This window comes from Desmodus rotundus, chromosome 9, assembly GCF_022682495.2.
Source record: "Desmodus rotundus isolate HL8 chromosome 9, HLdesRot8A.1, whole genome shotgun sequence".
NCBI classification, from domain to species: domain Eukaryota; kingdom Metazoa; phylum Chordata; class Mammalia; order Chiroptera; family Phyllostomidae; genus Desmodus; species Desmodus rotundus.
In genome coordinates, this window is record NC_071395.1 from 52350138 (window position 1) to 52373357 (window position 23220).

General features: G+C 43.5%; 1 protein-coding gene across 4 annotated transcripts in view; it reads right to left on the minus strand.

Annotated features, from left to right (window-relative positions):
- Window positions 1-23220, minus strand: part of LOC112305008 (tumor necrosis factor receptor superfamily member 10A) — a 39943-nt gene that overhangs the window by 11980 nt on the left and 4743 nt on the right. For 3 of the 4 annotated variants that reach the window (XM_045195863.3, XM_045195862.3, XM_053910587.2), the window contains exons 2-4: window positions 2742-2816; window positions 1776-1889; window positions 724-835 (exon numbers count right to left, since the gene is read on the minus strand). In XM_045195863.3, the coding sequence (XP_045051798.2) occupies window positions 724-835; window positions 1776-1889; window positions 2742-2816 (301 nt within the window). The remainder of the gene's footprint in view (window positions 1-723; window positions 836-1775; window positions 1890-2741; window positions 2817-23220) is intronic. The other variant, XM_045195864.3, reaches the window with a different exon arrangement.

Below are 23220 nucleotides of genomic sequence, written 5' to 3' on the forward strand. Positions count from 1 at the left end.
CGAGGCTTCTGTGGTCTGCACGACAGTTCCCCTCACCCCCTTGCTGGGTTTGGGAAGGAGCTGAGTATGGCCCTTCTGCCCTTAGGGCTCCTGCTGAGTGTTCAGAGTGGCAACCTCAGGAACTGGCCCTTCTCCATAAGGCCTACACTGAGCTCCCTGGGCTGCAGTGGGAGCCCGAGTGAGGGGGCATCTCACTGCAAGTCAAGGGTCAGAAGCCCTTTGGGCACAGGCTGAGCCTCATCCTCTAGTCAACCTTCCACACAAGGAATCTCTCTCTTGTCCTCTGCTTGTTGACTGTCCCTGCCAGTCACAGCCACACTGGAAGTCAGAGAAAAGCAAATTGCGACTGGCCCCTAATAACAGGGAAAAGACTGCTTTGTCGAAAGAACAGGGCCCTGGGGGTGGGCAGGCTGAGTTGGCTCCAGGTTTCTGGGAAGCTACAGGCTCGATCTGTTATGACTTGGCTGTGGGCACTTCTGTGTTCATGGGCCATGCCCGTGCAAAAAAATATTAAAAAGAGTATTTTAGAGTTGAACTGTTATAAAGATGATTATAAGCACGGCTGTATTCTACTCAATTCTTTCCTTCTGATATCCAAAGGAACTAAGACTTTGCATGGGCCACTGACAGGACCATGGGCCCTAATTAGTGGCCTACTGTGCCCGATGGGAAGGGGTCCAGGCCAAAGGGAAACTGTGCTGACGAGGTGAGGGAGTGTCTTACCCAGGGCTGCACTTCTGGCAGAACTCAGGAGAACTGTCATCCTGGAACGTGCCGGGTTTGCAGCGACACTGGGTGTCCATGGTCCTGGTGCACGGGGCTGTTATTTCTTTATCTGAAGACAAAGGATGCTGTTGTGGGGATTCCTTCGGTTCCTTCACGTGTCCCTCACCCTTTTTCACCACCCAGGCCCCCTCCCACCCAGCTGCACTCAGTTTCTGCAGCAACAGGTGTGAGGCGCCTGTCCCCAGTGGCCAGGGGTGTGTAAAAAAGGCCAGGACTCATTACTACGTCAGGATTGGGAGGAAATACCTCCTAGCTTACAGGATGATTAAGAAGGACGTGGTATAATCTGAGAGACCCTGGATGGAGAGGAACCCTTGGGTGATTTCCGCAAACTTAACCCTGTGGGGGCCTTAGGCCGTGAAGGCTGAGGGAGGTGGAGCACCGGCCAGGAGCGCCGCGTGCAGGCTAAGAGGGGCCTGACCCAGGACCAGACCCAGGTCCCAGCCCCAAACCAGCACTTTTTCTCTCCACCACACCTTTTATGCTGTGTAACCAGAGAGTCCCCCCATCAAGAGGCAGATTACTGTCCCAGTACTTTCATCTGACGGTTTAAAAGATGTACTTGCTGAATGGCATGCATTATAAAAATAATGTCTGTTTACATTTCATTTTGTTGACCTAAGTCATATCATAAAAAAAAGGTATGATGCAGCCCTGGCCAGTGTGGCTCAGTTGGTTGGAGTGTTGTCCGGTAAACGGAAAGGTCATGGGTTCAATTCCCAGCCAGGGCACACACCCAGGTTGCAGGTTCAGCCCCCAGTCAGGGTGTGTACGAGAGGCACCCAATCTATGTTTCTCTCCCACTCTCTCCCTTTCCCTTCTCCTCTCACTAAAATCAGTAAGCATGTCCTTGGGTGAGGAGTAAAAAGAAAATGGTATGACGAAGACCGAGCTGGGCTGGAAATCAAGCTCCTGACTCCCCATTCGATACAGTTTTCATCTCATTGCCCAGCACCCTCACTGCAGCAGGTGGTCCACATGTTCTCTACCTGGGAAGCATTTAGAACAGAGTTGGCAAGAAGAGAGGGTGTTCGAGTGATTGGTGAAATCCTTTCCATCTGTGCAAGGTGTACAAGTGCCACTGTGCTCTGACAGATAGAACCCTGCGAACGGAGAGAAAGCTGGTCAGCGAATCCCCATGGGACTCCCAGAGGCTGGCAGTGGTGGCTAAGGGACACCTCTTCCGGCCATCGGTGGAATCCAAACAAGGAAATCCATCTGACTTGGCCTTAGCCTCTTCTCCATTTCTGCACCTACCACACACCTTAGACCAGCACTGCCGACAGAAACGTATTATAAGCCACACGTGAAATTCAAATTCATAGTTGCCACTTTAAAAGAGTAAAAAGAAAGAGGTCCAATTTAATTTTAACTATGTATTTTTTAACCTAAAATATCCAACACAGTAGTATGATTTCATATATGTAATCAATATCGAATATTGAGATAGCTGAGTTTCTTGAATACCTCACCAAAAAATGACACCTCTGCCTCCTCCAGAGCACCCTAGGTCTGTGGTCTGTTCCCACCCACCCTGGTGACCTCTTTCCCCTGCACTCACCCCAGCTGCCCCTCACTTTGCTTGAATAAGCTCAACCCCTGCCCCCCTGGGGCCACAGTTCCTGGGGACCCTCTCAGACCCCTCTACCTGGCTGTCTGCATCAGACTCACCATCCCTGGGATGCCTCCTTAGCCCAGACTCTGTCCCACACATCACTCAGTCATCCTCATGGTTCCTATCTAATCTGTCTGTCCCGTTCATCTGTCTGTCTGGATACCGTCTCAGGAGAACTCCAGGAGGGCAGGTTAGGCGCCCTCCCCTAGCACAGTGCCTGGAACACAGAAGGCAACTAACAAATACCTGTGGATGAAGAACCAGAAACTTCAGAAATCAGAGGGCTGGGAGGACCTGGAGACAAGTAGGGTAAGGGCTGGAGGTCAGTTTTCAGACATACCTGGCTGACACTTCTGCAAGGCGTTCCATCTGGCATCTTGTCTGGTAACACGGTTAAGGGGAAGGCAGCTGACCCCTGTGGGGACAAAGCGGGGACAGGCATGAGTGGCTTCCCAGCTCTCCTCCCTCCTGGGACCCCTCTCATATTCTTTTCACTCCAGCTGCCAAAAGCAAAAAGAACTGGGGCCATTCTTCCAGCTCTACACTCTTGTTCTTCTGTTTCACATTTGTCCCTTAGGCTTGGGGACTAGCAAGTAACTTACTCTTGAAGGAGTTGGTGGTATTCTTTTCTCTTACACTAAAACAAAATATATTAATCCCACATGTGCAAACAAAATTAATCATAAAATTGTAAGAACCGTTTCAACCATATCGGTAACCCCCTGAACAATTCAATAGCTGAAATGGTTATTATGGATGAAGAACAAGACCCAGTTACACACTGCCTATTAGAGGTGCCATTTGAAAACAAGACACAGATATACTGAAAGCAAAGAAATGGAAAACAGATATACCAGACAAACAGCAAGCCTAAGAAAACTGCTGTGACTATGATAATATCAGATGGAGTTGATTTCAGACAAACAGTATTACCACAGATAAAGAGGGACCTTTTGTTTGTTATAAGGGTTAATTCATCAGAGTCATAATAATTATAAATGTGTATGTGCCCAATGATAAAGCTTCAAAACACATGAAGCAAAAATGGAAAGAAGTCAAATGAATTTATTACACCCTTTTCTCAACAACTAATGAAATGATCTGATGAAACAGTAAAGTTGTAAAAGATTTGGACTCAGCCACCTTAGCTGACACTCACAGAGCCGACGTGCAGCATTTACAGAAGACACATCCTTTCCTCCGGTGAACCTGGTACTTCGTGAGTCCAAGTAAGCTTAAAAGAAGCAAACTTGTATCATGTATATTCTCAGATATCAATGATAATACATTGGAAACAAATTTAACAGCATCTACAAAGACCTGCGATGTAATTAAAACCACAATGAAATGCCACTTCACACGTATTAGGGTGGCTACTATAAAAAAGAAAAAAAGGAAAGAAAGAAGTACGCGTTGGCGAGGATGTGGAGAGAAATTAGGAAACCTGTGCACTGCTGACAGGACTGTAAGAGGATGCTGCTGCCATGGAAAACACTGGGCTGGTTTCTCAAAAAAATTAAAAACAGGATTACCACGTGACACAGCAATTGCACTTCTGGGCATATAAACAAAAGAACTGAAAGCAGGGACTCAAAGAGGCCTGTGCACACCCGCATTCAGCAGCATTATTCACAACGGCCAAAAGGCACAGGGGACGGAAGTACGCACTGATGAACGAACAGGTGAACAAAATCTGGTGCACTTCCACAACGCGTCGTTTCAAACGGAAGGAAATTCTGGCCCATGCTACAGCATGGATGAAGCTCAAGGACATTATGCTTAACTGAAATAAGCCAATCCCCCAAAAGACAAATACTCTATGATTCCACTTAAGGGAGGTTCCTAGAGTATTCAAATTAATAGACAGTAAGTAGAATGGGAGTTGCCGGGGGCTGGGTTGAAAGGAGGGAATTGAAAGTCGTCGTTCAGTGGATATAATATAGGGTTCCCGCTTTGCAAAAGGAGAGTATTCTTGAGACAGGTTGTACGACACTGTGAATGTAGTTAACCCTACTAAACTGTGCGGTAAAAATTTGTTAAGATGGTAAATTTTATGTGCTGTATATTTTACCACAATTTTTAAAAATGTAAAGGTGCCCTACAAGCTGTCCCTGATGAAACCTGTCAATGTCCCACTAAATGCCAAAGTCATAGAAAAGTGACGGCCCAGTGATTTGCATCAGCTGCCGAGCTATAAATGACATAAGAACAACAGAGGAAATCTGAACGGAATTTGAGAATGAGTAGTAAACTGTTGATTTTACTGTTCCGATGTGGATATTGTACTGTCTTATGGGGACAGTTCCTGTTTGTGGAGAGTACACACTGAAGTGTTCCGGAATGTTCTTTGTCAACTTAGCATGCGGTTTCCAGATGGCTCAGGAAATTTTTTGGATAGTTTTTGCAACTTTTCTGTAATTTTGAGAGTGTTTTAAAATAAAAAGTTAAACTAAGAAAAGTCAGAATAAAAACACTGCTGAGCTCAGTTCAACCGACTTTATCTAAACAAGGTAAAATGTAGCCGTCTCCCGCCTAAAAGCCTGCCAAGTATTTGATGCCAGCTGATCTCACAGGTGTCCCCTGGTCCTTCCTTTCCCAGGCGGAGCCTTCCCTGAGGTAGAGTCTCCGTTTTCTGCTCCCACAGCGCTATTCCCTCCGGTGTTTATTGGCTCTCTCTCTCATTGATTCTCTTCCTATCGTTTCATTATGAAAATTTTCACACACTCAGTAACATTCACAGGCTTGTACAGAGAACATCACAGTGAAACGCACATTTCTTAAGTGTACCAACTTATTAATTCATACACGTGTGTAACCCGAGTCCCCTCAGGCCGTAGCACACAGCATGCCCACAACACACGCTCTTGCGCCCTCTCTTAGGCAACCCTAATCTGCAGCACTGTCCCAAGAGGTGATGATCTTCTCCAATATGGAATGAGTCTACAGTGGATGGGGGTCTTTTCTATGAATGACAGTTAAACCAAGGTGGTTGTAGGGTTCAGATGATGACTTTACTGACTTGTATTCATCTAATCATTTTTACCAACTGCTGAGGAAGGATTGTATACTCTCCATTTAATCCTGTAGATTTCTGCTTCATGTATTTTGAAGTTCTTTTACTAGGCATGTCCACATTGATAATTATTTTGACTTCTTGACAAATTAAACCTTTAACACTATAAAAGGTCTCTACCTCTGCCAATACTATTTGTCTTTCATTTAGCATTTCGTGTAGTGCAGGTCTACTTGTCCCTGGAAAGGGACGGGGCTGAGGTGGCTGGCCCGGCACATCTTCGAATGTGTGGGTTCTTGACTTTTGCAGGAGAATAATTCAGGACACGAATCCAGGTGATTTTGAGAGCATGTTTGTTAAAGCTGGGGACAGTGAGACAAAGGAAGGGCTTAGCATAGAGGGGGCAAAATCACAGGAACAGGACTGAGCCTAAGCAGAGCTGCTCAGGCAAGAGGAGGGCCCTTGGAGCTTCGGAGAAAGAAAGCGAAAGTTCTTGCCCAAGGAAAGGGAGGCAAGGCGTGCTCCAGGGAGAGCACACACTGGGACCTTCGTCTTGAGGGTTTTTATCTCTTTTTTGCAAGTGGGAATTTTAGGGGTGGTCTCCATCAGAATATCCATCAGCTTTTCAGGTGTGTCTTTCAATATGCTGATGCATCAAAATGAGCCTATAGTGGGGTTTGGGTCATTTTCCTTTCAGCGCCCCCCACTATCTTGGATTTGTCTGGCTCTAATTGTTCTTCTTTTTTTATTCCCCTGACTTTATCTGTTCTCTGGTTTGCCCGGCACAAATGGCACCAACTGGGTATCTGTTCTCTCTCCTGGACCAGGTGATTTAAGCTGCTCACTGCCTGGTTGAGGAGGAGATGTACGCCGTCCGCTGCCAAGAGCCTTCGGTTTGGGAGGACAGGGTCTTGTGATTTATTAGCAGGCTGCTAATTGCTTGGCTGTCTAACTATTTTGTCCCTGTTTCTCTCAATCCATCTGTCAAGGAATTTTCCCTAACTTCTTACCAACCTGGCTCATACTGGCATTAAGTATCAACAGTTTCCAAAATCACATTCATGTTCCTAAATCTTAAGCCCTTTTCTTCCCACTTATTCTTTGCTTGTGTTAATGAATGAATTCTGCCCACACCCAGGTGAGGCAACCCAGACTCCACCTTGAATTCCTTTTCCTCCTCTGACCACCACACCCCTGGAACCACCTGCCAGGGTGACCAGGATCTTCTCCCACACTTTCCTTTCAGACTGATGTAACCTAACCACTCAACCGCATCAGCAGGGCCCTTGCTAAATGCACTCTGAGCTCACACATCTAGTCCACTTTCTCCTGGGGAAACTATTGTCTTTGGAAGTACTGGTCTGACAACACCCACCCAATGGAAAGTGGACACCTGGCTCCAGGAACTTATGACCTGGGCAATTCTTCAGGATGATATGCAGCCCCCTGTATTTTCTCCTTAACCTGCCTGTCATATTTCCCACCACCCACATTAAGTACACTCTGGAGCAGAATGGGCAAATCCTGTTGGCGTTAATGCAGCCATCTTAGAACCCACGTTAATCCATCCATTTGGGAGAGTGCGTCTGGAGCCCGGCGAGCTGCACTGCTCACCAGGTCTGGGGAGCGCCCCAAACCAGACACGGCCTTCCTTTTCTTAGGACAGTTTTGGGTCACAGGGAACTGAGACAGAGACACAGATAACCCAAGGCTGCACAGATCCTGGAGGGGCTGCCCAGGCAGAGGAGACAATGCCATGGGTGGTAGGGACACTGGTGGACATAGAGGGGAAAAGTCCACATTGATGGAATCAGAGACCAGTGGGAAGTCAAAGTAATGCAGGTGTTGGGGGGACAAAACCAAGTGGGGTTTGGGGAGGAGGCTTTCTAGTGTGTGGTCCTCTCTTCGTGAGGGGCCCAGGGTACAGCAGAATAAATGCCGTGCAAATGCACGGACGTGTGAGGCAGTGTGTTTCAGTTTTTGCATAAGGGACTCCACAGACTCTGGGTCCTCCCACAAATGCCATTAACAGGGTGTTTACCTTCCCTTGCTCTTGCCCCCCAAGTTGATGCAAGGGTCAGACTGCTCTGTAGCCAAGCCTGAACCTGGTGGTTGATGTGTTCAGGTATTATCTCCCCTTTAATCTTCACAGTAACTCTATTCGTAGGCACCAAAAAAAGTAACTCAAGCAATCTCCTCTTTACTCTGTGGTTTAATGCATCCCCCAAACCTAACCTGTTTATCTTAACCCAGGCAGTAAATTCACACAGGCTAATAGATCAGATCTACCCTCAAGGTCTTTCTGTGGCTTGAGATTGTTTCTGAGGTTTATGAGTCATTTTTAACAGGAGTATAAAACTGAACTGAAAGTCAAGGCATCTGGCTTCCAGACCAGGGCCAGCCCTGGAGTAGCTGCATGATCCTGGGGAAGCCACTTCCCTTCCTCTCCAAACCTCACGTTACTTCTCTTGAAATAGGGGGCTGCACTCAGGGACCTCTCAGGGACCCTCCAGCAGTGACCCTGTGCTGGCTGACTGCAAGCCTCATGCTCACATAGGGAATGGCCAGCAGGGGACCCGGTGACCCACACTTTGGGCTGCTGACCCTGGGGCTGCTCCCCTGCCCTGCTCAGCCCCTCCACTGAGTAGCTGGGTGACCTTCAGCAAGTCACCAAATTTATCTGTGTCTCACATTGCTCCTCAGGGAACAAGGATAAGCACAGTCCCTACATATTAGGGCTGTTGTGACAATGAAATGAATTACGATGTGTAGACAGTGCTGAGAGCAGAGCCTGCTACAAGGTAAGTGCTGTATTGCAGAATGAGCTGTGGTTAGTTTAATCATTACCCACAACACTGATCCAATCAAAACCGCCTCCTCCAGGCCAAGAATAACATAGCGTGAGGCCTTGCCACATCATGGCCTCACCTCTGCCAGACAAGGTATGGAACAATGGCATTCACCTCTGCCATCGCAGCATCTCTGGAGGTGGGCTGAGGTGAGGGTGGTGGGATCTCATGGGGCTGTTAGTTCTTTAGGTCCCTGGTCTCATTCCCAAGAGACCAGGAACTCCCAGGAGTGGGATAAACACAGGGCCCTCTGTTTCCCTCCCTCAGGACCCAGCCTGTCCCTTCTGAAGGGCTCCTCCACTACTTGGTGGGTGAAGGGCTGCCTCCCCTGGGACACCAAGGAGGTGACCCTGGGGATGGCCTCAGGGCACTGACTGAGGACAGTTTCCAGGCTGCAGCTCAGAAAGGGGACCCAAAGGGATTCCTGTGGTCTCTGTTGAGGAGACACAGGTTGGAGTTCCCAGAGGCCAAGTGTGGGGCAGAGAGCTGGAGAAGATGGCACTGCACAGAGAGCGTGACCCAGAGATGTGCAGAGGGCCTGTCCAGGGTCTGGGTGAGTGGCGGTCTGTGCCCACCTGAGAGGGACCGGCCCAGGCAAGGGAAGTGTGGGTGAAAAAGGGGCCACGTACCAAACCTGACAAGCTCAGGGGGGCCTGCGTGGAAGGCCCTACAAACTCAAGAGACCTAAAGTAACCACGTAGTATGGCCTGAACATAAAACTTCCTAACTAAAAGGGAGTCATGGAAGGTAGTCACATCCCAGGCCTGTAGCTTCCGAGACAAAGTCAATCTTTATCTCAAGTAAGCCTGTCTGTTTTCTTTTTGTGTCTAAGATAACAAACCCTTGGAGGGTCAGAACAATCAAGTTTCCCTCAGGGTGCACACAGCCACACCCACGCAGCAGAGCTGGGGGCCACAGAACCCACCCCTCATTGGTCTCTCCCCACAAACCACCTCTGTAGGGTAAACGTTAACTGTTAACTATCCTGTACCCCCCAATGTAAAAGAATCACGCCCCTCTCCATTTTACTCTTTATCTAAGCTTCAAGACTTCCCTGCTTTCTCCAGACTCTCTAACTACCACCAATAGAATTCACATACCCCTCTTTACGGCTCCTCCCTGTACTCTAATGTATAAAATAAGCTGCAAAAATGCCATTTTCCAGAGCGTTTTCTCAATCCGTTGAGATTTTGCTTCCCGGAAACTGTCGTCAGTTTGGTTCAAATAAAACTAAAACTTCTCTACAGGTTTGGGCGTTTCTTATATTGACAAGAAGGACCATGGGCAATCGGCAGGCTGGGCAAGGATCAAGGCCCACACAGGCCTGGCAATTGTTCAAGGTGCCCTTCACCAGCGTGGACACAAGTTGCTCACTACCTCCTTGGTAGCGATAAAGACTAACTGGAACTTTAAGAAAACACAGTCAGTCGGGAGGGGCCATGGAAGGAACCTAGGGCTTACGCAAATTTTCCTCCTCTTCGTAATCACGAGAACCACACAGGTAAAACTGTTTATAATAAAGCTCTCTGGTTCTAACTTTCCCTTCCCTTAACTTCCTTTTCCCCCTATAAATCCTCCTCCACCTTGGCGGGCCCTGTCCGTGCGCACTGGGTTGCAACCCTTTTCTTTTTCCCAAATAAATTCTTTTTGGTGACCAAATACCAGTAGATATTATTTTTCAGTTAACAATTTGGGGGCTCACCCAGGACTCCAGAGGAAAACCACCCCAGCAGCTTCAGGGCAGTGAGCTACAAGGCACTAGCACCCACACAGAACTGCTGGGCTCACTGCTTGCTCTTTGATTCGAAAGCTTAGGGCAAGTTTTCTCCTGGAATTGTGCTTCTGTTTGTGTTTGTCTTTGTGTTTTGAAGCTCTATTTGGGGATTGTGTAGAGTTTTTTGTTTGTTTGTTAAACGGGCCTTACTTGCTTGTTTCTCTGTCTTGTCTGTGAGGATTCGATTTGGCACACAGGCCTGATCTCTTTGGAAACAGGTTGTACTGTGAGACAAAACTGGCTTTTGCCTAAAATCCCCTTTGGGGACAGAGGTTATTTCTACTGGAATCAGCCAGCTGGCCCATGCCGTCTTGCTGAGAGGAGTGCTGAGAGCATATGGGGACTTGGGCCCATGAGTGGCGGCCAGGAAGCCGGGGTAAGACCAGGTGGCCTGAGATGTTGAAACCACTGTTGGGAACAATCTAACAATAGCCAGAGGGGAGTAGGGAGGAGACAGTGGGGAGAGGGGATTACAGGAACTACTATAAAGGACACATGGACAAAATCAAGGGGGAGGGTGGAGGTGAGGGAGGGAGGTGGGTTCCGCTGGGGTGGGGTGGAGGGATGGGGAGAAAAGGCAGACAACTGTAATTGAACAACAATAAAAATTTTTTTAAAAAAGAAAGAAACCACTGTTGGACATACACAGTTAACGAAGGGGTGGCTGCTAGAGGACCTACTGGGGTGATGGTAATGAGCAAAACCACCACCTTTCCCCTCTCGGTGTAGGTGCAGAGAGACTTGCCAAGCACCCTGAGAAGGAGAGGAAATAACCCGCCCTGGCATGGAAAACTACAAGCCGTCCTGTTTCAAAAAGCCCGCCTTTCTGAGCTGGCCCACTGTCCCCGGCCTACAAAAGGAAGGCCTTCCTTTCCTCTGTGCTGCCTCCCTCGTGCTGGAGCAGAAGCTTAAGAAAGTCTCTGTTGAAACTTCTCTGGGCTTGCCTCTCATTTCTATCTTGGGGAACACAAGAACCCCAACACCAGTAATATTCTGTGGCTGTAACCCCTCTGTCCCTACAGCAACAGAACGGCAGGAGGAAAGACAGGACAGTTTTACTGCACCTGGCAAGCGGGCCGCCTGAAATTTTGATTCAGCATCAGTGCGTCTGATGAGTCCACCTCCAGCCCTCGGAGTTCCCCCTCCTGCCTGGACAGATTTTGTTCTTTGTCACATTGTTTTTTTTTTCTGTCTTGTCCTTGTGTCCCTGAAAGTGAGTTTAAGTCTCAGCACAGTTGTACCTGTGGGCAGACAAACTGTTTCCCTCTATCCTACCCTGAGTGTTCCCAGTTCGAGTCCCTAGGTTGGGTTCGAGTCTCACCACAGAAGTTCAGGATTAAAGTCCCTAAAATTGAGTTCCAATTCCACTGAAGACAGTGTTTTGTGTTCTACTCCTTCAACACTAAAAAAACTAAAATTACTTGTGGGTTTTTTTTTCAGTATAACATTTTTATATTTAGAAATAGCTAGCTGGACTCAGCTTACACGATCCCAATTTTGTTGGCAATGTCCAAAGCACCATAGTCAGGAGCCAGTCAAACATATGCCTTCTCTCCATCAGGCCTGCTCGGGGTGTTGACCTTGGCCCCATCAACATCGTACAGCTTCTTCACAGCCTATTTCATCTGGTGCTTGTTGGCCTTGACCTCTACAACAAACGCAGATGTACTGTCGTCTTCTATCTTCTTTACAGCTGACTGGGTACTCAGGGGGAACTCGGCGATGGCACAGTAGTCAAGCTCGTTTCTCCTGGGGGCTCTCTGCCGAGGATACTTAGCTGCCTTTGGAGCCACAGGGAGGTGGGTGATGTGTGGCTCTTTTTGTGTGTGTGGCTGTGGATGCCTTCTAGTACTTTCTTTGCCTTCAAAGCCTTTGCTTTGGCTTTGGCTTCAAGAGGGGCAGGGGCTTCCTTCTTTGCTTTGGGCACCATCTTCATGAAAAAGAAAAAACTAGTTTTCTTTTACAATGTGGCCTGGCCCCAATATTTTCTTGGAGATTAAGAAAAAAAGGCGACTATGAGGGACTTAGTGCTGAGGGAGCTTTCCGCCTGCGGTTCAGTGGCCCCTGGCTTGGTGTCTCTCCAAGTTCTGTCCCAGCAGAGCTTGCCACTGTGCAGGCAGAGCTGAGCAACAGTGCTTTCATTTTACAGTGAGAAAACTGATAATTAACTACTGGAGCTGTATCAGTTATTTCTTGAGTCTCCGTTTCAACCTGGCTGTGGAATTTTGTTTTGAACTTGAAACTGGTTTTGAATTTGGTTTAGGGCTGGCAAATTAAATCTGAAAGTGTTACAGTTCTGGGGGGTGGGGGGGAATGTGTGAATGAGTGAAATATGATGTTTATTGATGATATTGGCTTTAAATGATGACTCTTAGAAACCACATCATTTCTTGGTGACTAGAGCCAACTCTCCTGTGAGAGCCTTCTGACGCTTCAGAAGAGGGCACTGCTCCCTCCCTCTGGCCCCTCAAGCTGTTTCCTGGGCGCTGGGGACTTTACACACTCTGCCTGGGATTCCACTGTACATGGTGAAGCGGGTGGCAGCGATAGCCTGTCCAGGGCTCCCTCACCTGGACTTTGCTGGTGCCACCCTAAAAAGGACAAAGCCCTCTCCTCTTTGCCATTTGCCCCCATTGAAAGGATCAAACATAAAAGTAAACCAGCACCTGAGGCTTCTCCCTCTCCCCCACCTTCTCCTTCTCCAGACTCGTGGGAGCAGATGTACTGGGCTCAGGCCCCATCCCAGCAGCATCTTCCTCTAGGAACACCTGCCACCTGAAATTCAGGCATTCTGAAGCCCCTCTTTTTTACCTTCCGAACCTTCCAATATAGTGTGCACACTCCATTTCCATTTCCTGTCGTTAGTGTCTGTCAACAAGTTTACCACACGGGACACCCTGACAGGAGAGGACCTCAGGCTTCTTGGATTGCACTCTTTCATTGATTATAAATTAATTTTAAAATTGCTTTAAAAGAATTCAGCAGCATGCCAAATTTGGTCATCTGAATAAAATCTTAATTACTCTACCAGAAATGCAATTTAGATCCAGTTTTTCCTCCGAGGTTTGCACTGTACCTGGGACACAGAAGATAGCATTTTAAAATGAAAGCTATGACAGCTCTCTTTATATTCATCTGTATGTTTATATATGTATGTTCTAGATACAGCGTATTTTTACTGTTGAATGGTATTGAAAAATCATCAACATTAAATGTACTTTTATTTTACCTAAGTTTATTAGTTAAATGAGTTCGCGTCATTTTACCCAAGCGCAGGTCCGGCTGGCTGCCACCACAAAAGCCAATACTTAAGAGGCAGGTGCTCATGTAAAGGAAAGTGACTTATTTTCAGGGGCTGGCCACCTAGAAGATGGGGGACTCATGTCTCAAAGCCCATCTCCATCTCTCAGTGGAGGTAGAGGCAACGGAACAAAGAGATCAAGGGAGGGAGTTGTAAAATTCTCTAGGGGCAGGCTAGCACAGTCCATTCCGATAGGCAGGAAATGGTCCAGGGCGCATCATCCTGGTTTAGTCATCCTGGCTTCACGCCATTCATCCTACATTCATGGTTGAAGGTCAGCAAAGCTGGAACTGGTTTGCTTGAAAGCCGAAGTCTGTATCTTTTGAAATTAGTTCCTAGGATTTTACAAACATGCTGTTCACCTACATGCTATGACATTACAAACATGCTACAAACATGCTACACATTAGAATGAGCACTTACAGAAACAATGTCAAAAGCATGGTGGGATGGGTTACAATTTTCCATTGTTACAAATCCCCATTGTCAATTTTTCTTCCATTTCTATGAAAGTTAGAAGGTTTTAGCCAAAACATTTAAGAAAAGTAGAAAAATTCAGGATCCAGTCTAGTTCATGGGTGAAAAGTACAATTTTACAGACAATTAACTGAACTAGAGTCTAGTTTTCATAATTGTGTGTTATAGATTTTGCTGAAACACTATTTTTCTCTTGAAACCACCCTCATTTTTATCAAATAGCCAAATTAAGACCAATTTATTTACTGCATTACGTCCAGTTTCAATTTGGCCTGATAATTTGCAGTAATACAAGAAGAATTGCAATTGATTATATTTTGCCAGAATTGTTACAGGGAACTTTTAGACTGAGCTTTAATTGGCCTCTCAGGGCTGGGAAGCCAAGCTACACATATGCCATTAAGACTTTGCCTGCAGCACCTGCAGATTTGGGGGAGCTTTTCAAGTTCTCAAAGCCCCCAGAATGTCTTGAGGTTCTTCCTTGTCATCTCTCAGAAGAGCAGCCTCACTCATTCCCTGGAAAGGCTTCCATGAGCCACACAAATGAACAAGATGTCAGGCCAGTTTTCTCAGGGGCTTTTATCGGCTCAAAGTAAATCTTTATCTTTTTTGCTGACATTCACAGTCTAGGCATGTCTATTTCAGACATGACATTCTAGTCAAAGTCTTGGTTAGTAACTGGAAAAAAACAGATTCCTATTGGATTCATACAAATAAATGTATTGCCATAAAAATAATAATACTCATTAAGAAATTCAAAATTCTAGAGGGATCAGGTAGGGAGAAAAATATAAATGCTTCATTGTTGCTTAAATTTACCAAATTGCTCTAAGAAAAAAAAAAGTTTTTTTAACCAGCAATATTTTTAACAGAGTCACAAGAACAATAATCATCCCCAATTCACTCAGTCCCACAATCAATTCCTGTTTATCTTGATTATTTGCCAGTATCTCTATGAACCCAGTCCTTCCCTACAAATCCATTTATTTCAAAGGTATAATCTTAAAAGTTTATTCTCAGAAACTTGTATTTCAGAATTGGTCAAAGTCCTTCCTGGGGAACTTTTTGAAGATGTAACATTTTTGCAAATACATCAGATTAAAGCAATGACTCTCTCTAAATAACTCCACCCCCCCCCCCAAATACTTAGAATGGCATAGTTATAGACCTGATTATAATATAATTGACAAAGGAGTTCCCCCCCCTTTTTTTGGTAACAACGTTTTTTTAAAATTGTTATTCAATTACAGTTGTATGCCTTTTCTCCCCATCCCTCCACCCCAACCCTGGTAACAACATCTTAAGATAACAATCAGAATTACAAATGAAAGTATATCAGAACAAGAAATCAATTAATTTGTTCCCCACTGTCTAATTGTACCTGAGGTTTGTTTTGGGAAATAACAATTGGTTTTGGAAAAACCAAAAGGAGCCTTTGGCTTTTTCATTTGTCATCAAAATTATCACTTTGCTTTACCATCTTTCTATGTGCTTTTCCTTTCCTTTTCTTTATTCTTTTTTTCCCATTTCTATTTCTCTTCTTGAGCATTCCTTCTCCAATGTCCTTCCTTCCTCTGTCACTTTCCTTTATTCTTTCTCACCATTTTTTTTTCATTTCTTCAATTCCTTCTCTTTTTGCTCCTTTCCTTTACACAATCCTTCTTCAACTTGGGCAGACCCACTTCAACTTACACAAACCCTCCATGACTTACACAAATGCTCTTCAACTTACACAGGCCATCTACACCTTACCTGGTCCTTTTCAGTTTGCCTCTTTACAACTCACCTAGAAATAACCAACCCACTTTCAATTCTATTTCCTTCAAAACATATTGCTGTTACTTATATATTTTATTACCAAAACCATATTTTTCCCAACTTAGAATTTTCCATGACAACTAAAAGTAATTACCAGTGTATATATTGAGAAATTTATGAATATATTTCATAATTTTCAGAAACACTTTCCCCTCCCCTTGGCAAATATTTTCACATGTTTATTCTTGGTGATTACTGCATTCCTTTATTGCACCCAAAAGTAAGGTATTTCATTATCTAGTGTCCTTGACAACTTTTAGGAGGCCAGGCAAGAGGCAGGGAAGATATCAGGCTTTGTACTGCTTGAGCCACTTAAGTTTAAAAATACCCATTTTTTCCTTTTCCTTTTCTTTCTGAGTTTTACTGTCTGAAAAGGGAGTGATATCTTTTTCCCTCTTTAAACCATCAATTTAAATCCTTTCTGAGTAGAATCCTTATGATGCAGCATATCAAAAGCTTGCACATTAGACATCTTATTCCATTTACCAGAACTTTGGCAAAACAATTCAAGATCAAGACCAAGCCATTCTTTTCAAAACAGAAACAAGAACAATATCTAAAGCAAAGACAATGCTTAAACAGATGAGTACTCTCAAACGAAATTCTCAAAGATCAAACCAAGTCTCCAAAAGATAAGAAAGCAAGCAAAAAACTGTAACTAAAGTTTCATTTTAGACAGACAAGAACCCTCAAACAGAAACAGACTTCCTCCCATGAAAGCACAGAGGAACAAAATAGACAACTAAAAACCAGTATCCAACAAGAAAAGCAATACCCAAACCCAAACCAAAAGAGTACTCCAACCAAATCCCACACTGGGGACCTGGGATTTTTTTCTTGTCACTGAGCCATGCTTACCGCCAAGCAGCACCTATTGATTCCTCCAGAATCCCAAATGGTTCAAAGAATCCAAGCGGTGGGACAGGGACTCTTGGTTGTGCATACCAGGCACTTACCAAGTCTGGGCTTGTCAGCCCACCAACAACCTGTTTCCTTTCACCAGCAAGGCGGTTTAAAGGTGGCTGATGCCTTGAGAGGAAAAGAGGGGATAGTTTCTGAGATAAAGAACTCTTGGAGCTGCTGGGAAATCCCTGCAATCCCTGCCATGGGGTCAGCCTGCCATAAGCAGCTGGGATCCCCAGCCTGGGCCCTACGGGTCTTACTGAGTCTACACAGTCCTATCTGGGTTGCCAAACACTGTAACTTAACACAGGTCAAGATGCCTGAAGCTATGAAAGCCAATACTTGAGAGGCAGGTGCTAATGTAAAGGAAAGTGATTTATTTTTAGGTGCCTGCGACCTGGAAGTTGGGGGACTCACATCTCAAAGCCTTTCTTCATCTCTCGCTGGACACGGGTTTTATAAGGAGGGAGAGGGGAATGGAACAAAGGGATCAAGGGAGAGGGTTGCAAAGTTCTCTCTACGTGCAGACTAGCACAGTCCATTCTGATAAGCCAAGTGACGGACTGGTGTGCACCATCCTGGCTTCACGTCATCCTGGCTTTACAGCTGAAGGTCAGCAAATCTCCCAGACCTGGGGTGCTTGAAGGTCAGGGTCTGTATCTTCTGAAGTTAATTCCTAGGATTCTTAGACAAACATGCTGTTCATCTATAAGCCACATATTAGTTAGACTCTGCACTTACAGAAATAATGTCAAAAGAGTGGTGGGGTGGGTTACAATTTCCCACTGTTATACTGCCTCTTTTGCAAAATTTGTCAGCAAGAAAAATAAATTGGTATGGTAAAATTTCCATAAGTAATCTCAACATAATCGTTAGGAGCAAGGAAATAAAATAAATTGTAAATGGATAAAAAGTTTCTTTTAGGTTAATTCTTTTAGCAATGATTGTATTACATATGTAATTAAATGGTTTTACATAAATCTCTTTGGTAACTTAAAACTTTAAAATTTTAGTAGTTAAATTAAATGATGGCTATTCATTGAATGTCTACACCCTTTCAAAAAAGATCAAATGATAAAAAACACTGATTACTGAACATAGGTTTATCTACTTTCTGCTTATTATAGAGAAACTAAAGATATTTGGGTCCATTAGTAACCTTGTGTTATGCTACATTTAAAAAATTGTGCTATGAGAAAATATATTTTTAGAAATTATTAAAGATGTTCATAAATGTATCACTCTGAAGAATACTAATTGCTTACTTTTTAGTTTTACTAGAAATTGAGGTTTCTAAGAGCTAAGATTTCTAATTAAGATGGGAAGAAACTGTTTTATGTAATAAAAGGTATAAGGTATGGAAATACAGTTTTGAAGTAATTGACAAAATGAGGTTTGTCCTAAAATAAGTTTGTTTACTTCTGATTGAGTAAGAGACAAACTAAAAGGGACTAAGGAAGTTGTAGAGGGTTTGTGGAAAAGGAATCCTGAGAAAGAAAATTTTATGTAGAGTTTAGTTCTTTTTCACACTGTTAAAAAGAAAAAGTTTTAGAAACCCCAAGCACTAATTCGCAAGAATATATGCAACCTTCTGTTCATTGCAGCATATTTACAATAGCCAAGATTTGGAAACAGCCTAAGTGCCCATCACTGCATGAGTACATAAAAAAGCTGTGGTACATTCACACAATGGAATACTTCTCAGCCATAAAAAAGAAGGAAATCTTTCCTTTGCGACAGCATGGATGGACCTGGAGAACATTATGCTAAGTGAAATAAGCCAGTCAGAGAAGGACAAATACCATATGATCTCATTTATATATGAGGTCTAATGTACAAAATAAACTACCAAAGTGGAGACAGATTCATGGATACAGAGAATAGACTGACAGCTGTCAGAGGGAAGAGTGAAGGGGTTAAGGAAAAAAGGAAGACTCATGGACAGACAAGAGTGTGGTAACTGCCAGAGAGAAAGGGGAGTAAGGGGGAAGTAGAAGAGGGTAAAGAGGGAATAAATGGTGATGGAAGGAGACTTGATGGGTGGTAAACACACAATATAATATACAATGATGTATTATAGAATTGTATACCTAAAACCTATATAATTTTATTATCCAGTATCACCCCAATAAATTCAGTTAAAAAAGAAAATATATTTACTGATTCTCTAGTCAAAAGTTTTTTTCTGTACTCATTGTACTCCAGATATTAAAATTTTTTCTACCTAGAAAACACATTCTATATTTTATTAAAGTTGTTTTGTTATCTTAATCAAATCTTTGATTACTTAATAAAACATTTTATCAATACAAAGAACAGAAAAGTTTTCCTAACCTGAATTTTTGATACTTTATTATCACTTTGAGTAAATGAATAATTTAATAGTTTTATAATAATATATGACCTTTTTAGACAAGTGTGTTTGACAAACTTCCAAACTTCCCAAATTTTAAGAAGAGACCTTTTTCTTAACCTTATAGTAATGGCTCTAAGTTGTTCTAAAGGGTCCCTGAAACACTTTGAAAGAACTGTTTTCTCTCCTGGCAGGGAGAGGTTTTGAACTAATTAGATTTAGATTAGATTAGATGCTTGAATTGCACAGGAAGCTTTGCCAACTAAGGAAATAGTACTGTTGTATTTGTGTGTATATATTCTTATTATCAAATGGATATCATATATTGGAGATTATATAAAAATCTCCAGTAGTCTACAAAGTTCTGAAACAATACTCATTTGTAATTCTTATCTTAAAATGTTTTGTTACAGAAAAGCAAAGTTTTTTTTCAGTTGTATTATAATCAGATCTATAACTGCATCATTTTCAGGGTTTTTTTTGTAATTTACAGATAGTCATTGTTTGACTCAAACTTTGGCATATGTTTCATCTTCAGAAGGATCCATGGAAAAACTCTCACTTATTCTAAAGTACAGTTTTCTGAGAATAAACTTTCAGATCATACCTTTAAACTAGATAACGATTTATAAAACTCTAAGGAATAACTGGATTCATAAAATGCTAGCAGGTGATCGGAAGAAACAAGAATTTATTCTATGGAAATGAAGTGAAGATGATTATAATTTTTCTAACTTTGTTTAAAACAGTACTGATTTTAAAAATCATTTCCAGATACAAGGAAACTTGTTTTCTCTTAAACTACCTATGACTTAGAACAATTTGGTAAATTATATACTTGTAAGCAATCATAGAACATTTCTACCTTTCTCCCTACCTGATCCTTTCAGAAATTTGGAGACTCTAAATGAAACGAGTATTATTATTTTCATGGCAATATGGTTGTTTGCATAAATTCATCAGGAATCTGTTCTCTTTATATAGGACACAATTGGAAGCTCTTGATGAGGCTTTGACTAAAATGTCATGTTTGAAAGATGTATGTATAGACTCTGGATCTCATAGGAAAGCTCTAAGAAATTAAGATTGACTTGAGAGGCTGATAAAAGCCCCGTGGAAAACGAGCCTGGAACCTTGCTTACATGGTTCACAGCAGTTTACAGAAAGGAACATAGGTTGCTTTCCTTAGAGATGGCAAAGGAAAAGCCTCAAGGCATTTGGAGAATCTCCAGAACTTGAGGAATTTGCCCAAACTGGTAGGTACTGCAGGCAAGGCAACTATGTGGCTTGGTTTCTTAGCCACATAGAAGGCTAATTAAACTCCAATCTGAAGATTTCCTGCCCAATTCCAACAAAGCAGACTTAAACATGCCTCTGTGATAGATTGTGCTCTTGTCATACTTAGAGAAATGTTATTCTATCATACCAATTTTATTGAAACTGATTGAAACTGGACTTATACAATGAATTAGTCTTAACTTAGCTATATTTAATAAGATGAGGGTGATTTTACAGAGAAAAAGTTATATTGTAATAGAAATGATGATATACCTTTGTGGTATTAGATTCTAGTGCTGTTTGTTGTCTCTTGGTTTTGGTTTTGTTTTTCTTGTAAACTGGACTAGGTCCTGAATTCTTCTAGTTTCCTCCAATATCTGCCTATGACTCTCCAAACATGTTTCCAATTTTTCTCCCAACATTTGCCTCGGACTTCTTGAGGGCTAAAACGTTTTTCTGAGCCTTGCAACCGCAGACTGTAGCTAGAAGACATCATGGGAACTTTGGAAAGTTCATCACTACAGGCTACCTGGTTAAGAGGTGCATACCCTGGCAACCCAGACCAAATCTGGGAAACCACTGCAGGGCACCTGCTAACCCAGTTCCTTTCCCTTCTGGGGCCCCTAGTGGCCCTTCTACTCCTATTACATGGACCTTGCCTCTTTAACCTTCTTGGAAAGCTTGTCTCTCCCAGACAGCAACATTTCCATGTTAAGCTAATCGTCATGATAGGGTCCAGCCCATCCTAGATAACGAAGACCTGGGGGCTCTTACCACTCTTTAGGTCAGAAAGTGAGAGAATTTTATCCCTCCCATGTTCAGCAGAAGAGACCTCCAGCCCTAATTGCTTAAGAACAAGGAGGGTAAAATGTCTCAGTGGTGAAATGAGCCAGTATAGGACCTTGGACCCAGGAATGGAAAGCTACCAGGTGGCCAAAAAGCCAAGCTAAGACGAAATGGCCAAAAGATGTCAAAACTACTGTTCTATGCCCACTGTTGATCATGGTGTGGCTGCTATATGACATTCCTGAGGTGACAGTAATGAGCAACACCATTACCTTTTCACCTCAGCACAGGTCTGAGATGGTTGGCAAGCAACCCAAGGAAAGAAGGAAGTAACCGCAACCTCAAGTGGAAAATTCCACAAGCACCCGTTTTTGTGCAAGTCTGTCTTTTTTTTTTCCTGTAATATATAAACACTGGACTTCTTTGCTCTTCTTCTCAGGCCTCCTCACAGGAAGATAGCATTCATCTGCTAGAATTTTTGGTCTTAACGGAATATAAGGTCTCTAAATAAAAATTACAATTTGCCCAAACTCAGGTTCAATATTTGGGACATCTGCTATCAAAACAAGAACTACACCTGGATCCAGAGAAGCATCACAGTGTCCTAAACTTCCAAGGCCCAAAACTAACTATGAGGTTTTCTTGGGCTAATGGGGTTTTGCTGAAGTGAGATCCCAAATCTCTTACGGCAAAACCTCTAGTGTCTTACTATAAGAATGAGTCTTGATCCAATTTTATGGGAGGATCAGGATGACAGCCTTTAAAGGCTTAAAGGTGAGTTTACTAAACCCACCTGCTCTTAGGCAACCTATCAGATTCCCTTTTTTATTTTTGTGCAGGACAAGGAACGGAATGCCCTTGGGGCACTCACTCAAAAACATGGGGTCACCACAGACCCCTGGTATACTGCTGTCAGCAGTGACTATGGCATGGACCCAGTGACTCAGAGCCCCCCAGTGGCTTAAAGCCATTGCTGCTACTGCCCTCATGCCGCAGAAATGCTCATCACACCCAGCATCCTTCAGTTAGTCACCTTACTTCCGATGAAATCCTTTTTTTAACTGCTTCCCATATAACTCTTTCATGTTGTAATTACCTTAATCTAGCTATTCCTCTCCCTTCTGAGACTGGTGAAGCACCTCATGATTCCTTGTGACTATTTGCAGGAGACTCCTCTAGGTAAAGCTGATTTCTCATAGTTTATAGGTGGTTCTTACTTAAAAATTAAAATGGTGAGTACTGTGCGGGGTATGCTATTGTAGCTTAGCCTTTTGAAGTCAGCAAGGCAGCATCTCTTCCTGTGGCCACGTCAGCACAGCAGGCCCAATTCTGTGCCTCCACTCTCATTTTACAGCGAAGTGTAAAACTGTCAACATTTATAGTGACAGTAGATATGCCTTTGAAGTAGTTCATGACTTTGGAATGTTATAGAAGCAATGTGGTTTAACTCCAATGGAGATAAAGTTAAAAATGGCCTGCATGCTCACGAATTACTGGATGCTTATACTTTTACCTGTTACTAAGATTCTAGGACATGCTGCATTTGATTCCCTGGAAGTCAAGGAAATCACTTTACTGACATTTCTGCTAAGAATGCTGCCCTGAAAGGCATCAGCAGCAGTCAAACCTCTGTCATGGTCCAACAAGATGTTTGCCCAGTTGACAACTTAGAAAAACTGGCCAGAGAAACCCAACAATCGGCTTCGGAAAAAGAAAAACAAGACTGAAATCCAACAATTGCTGGTTTGATGAGAAAGCTCTGGTTCAAACCAAACAACAACCCAGTCCTACCAGAAACTCAGAAAATCAGGAGCTCTGAAATCTCCGCTCCTTACCACTCTACTGCACTAAACCCTTGGTCCAGTGGCAAAAGGAGAGCCTGCATGAATGAATTATTGGTGGCAAGATATTAACACAACCACAAAAAGTGCCTACCTTAAGTGTCCCCCTGGGCAAAGTACAACCCAGGAAGCCCATTCACATTGCTCCTGGACATTTAAAATTGCCTAATGGACCATTTGAGGTTTGGCAAATAGATTTTATATAGCTTCTCCATCTGATGAATATAACTTATGTTTCAGTCATCATACATATGTTTCCATATGAAGCTTTCCCTTATAGACAAGCTGATTCCTCTACAGTGGCCTAAGTCCTATTAGAGAAGATTGTCCCTACCCGGGAAACTCTTCTTGAACTTCAGTGATGGAAGAAGCCATTGTACTGGTCAAGTGCAACAGCAAGTCTGTGCTACTTGGCCAGTTCTACAG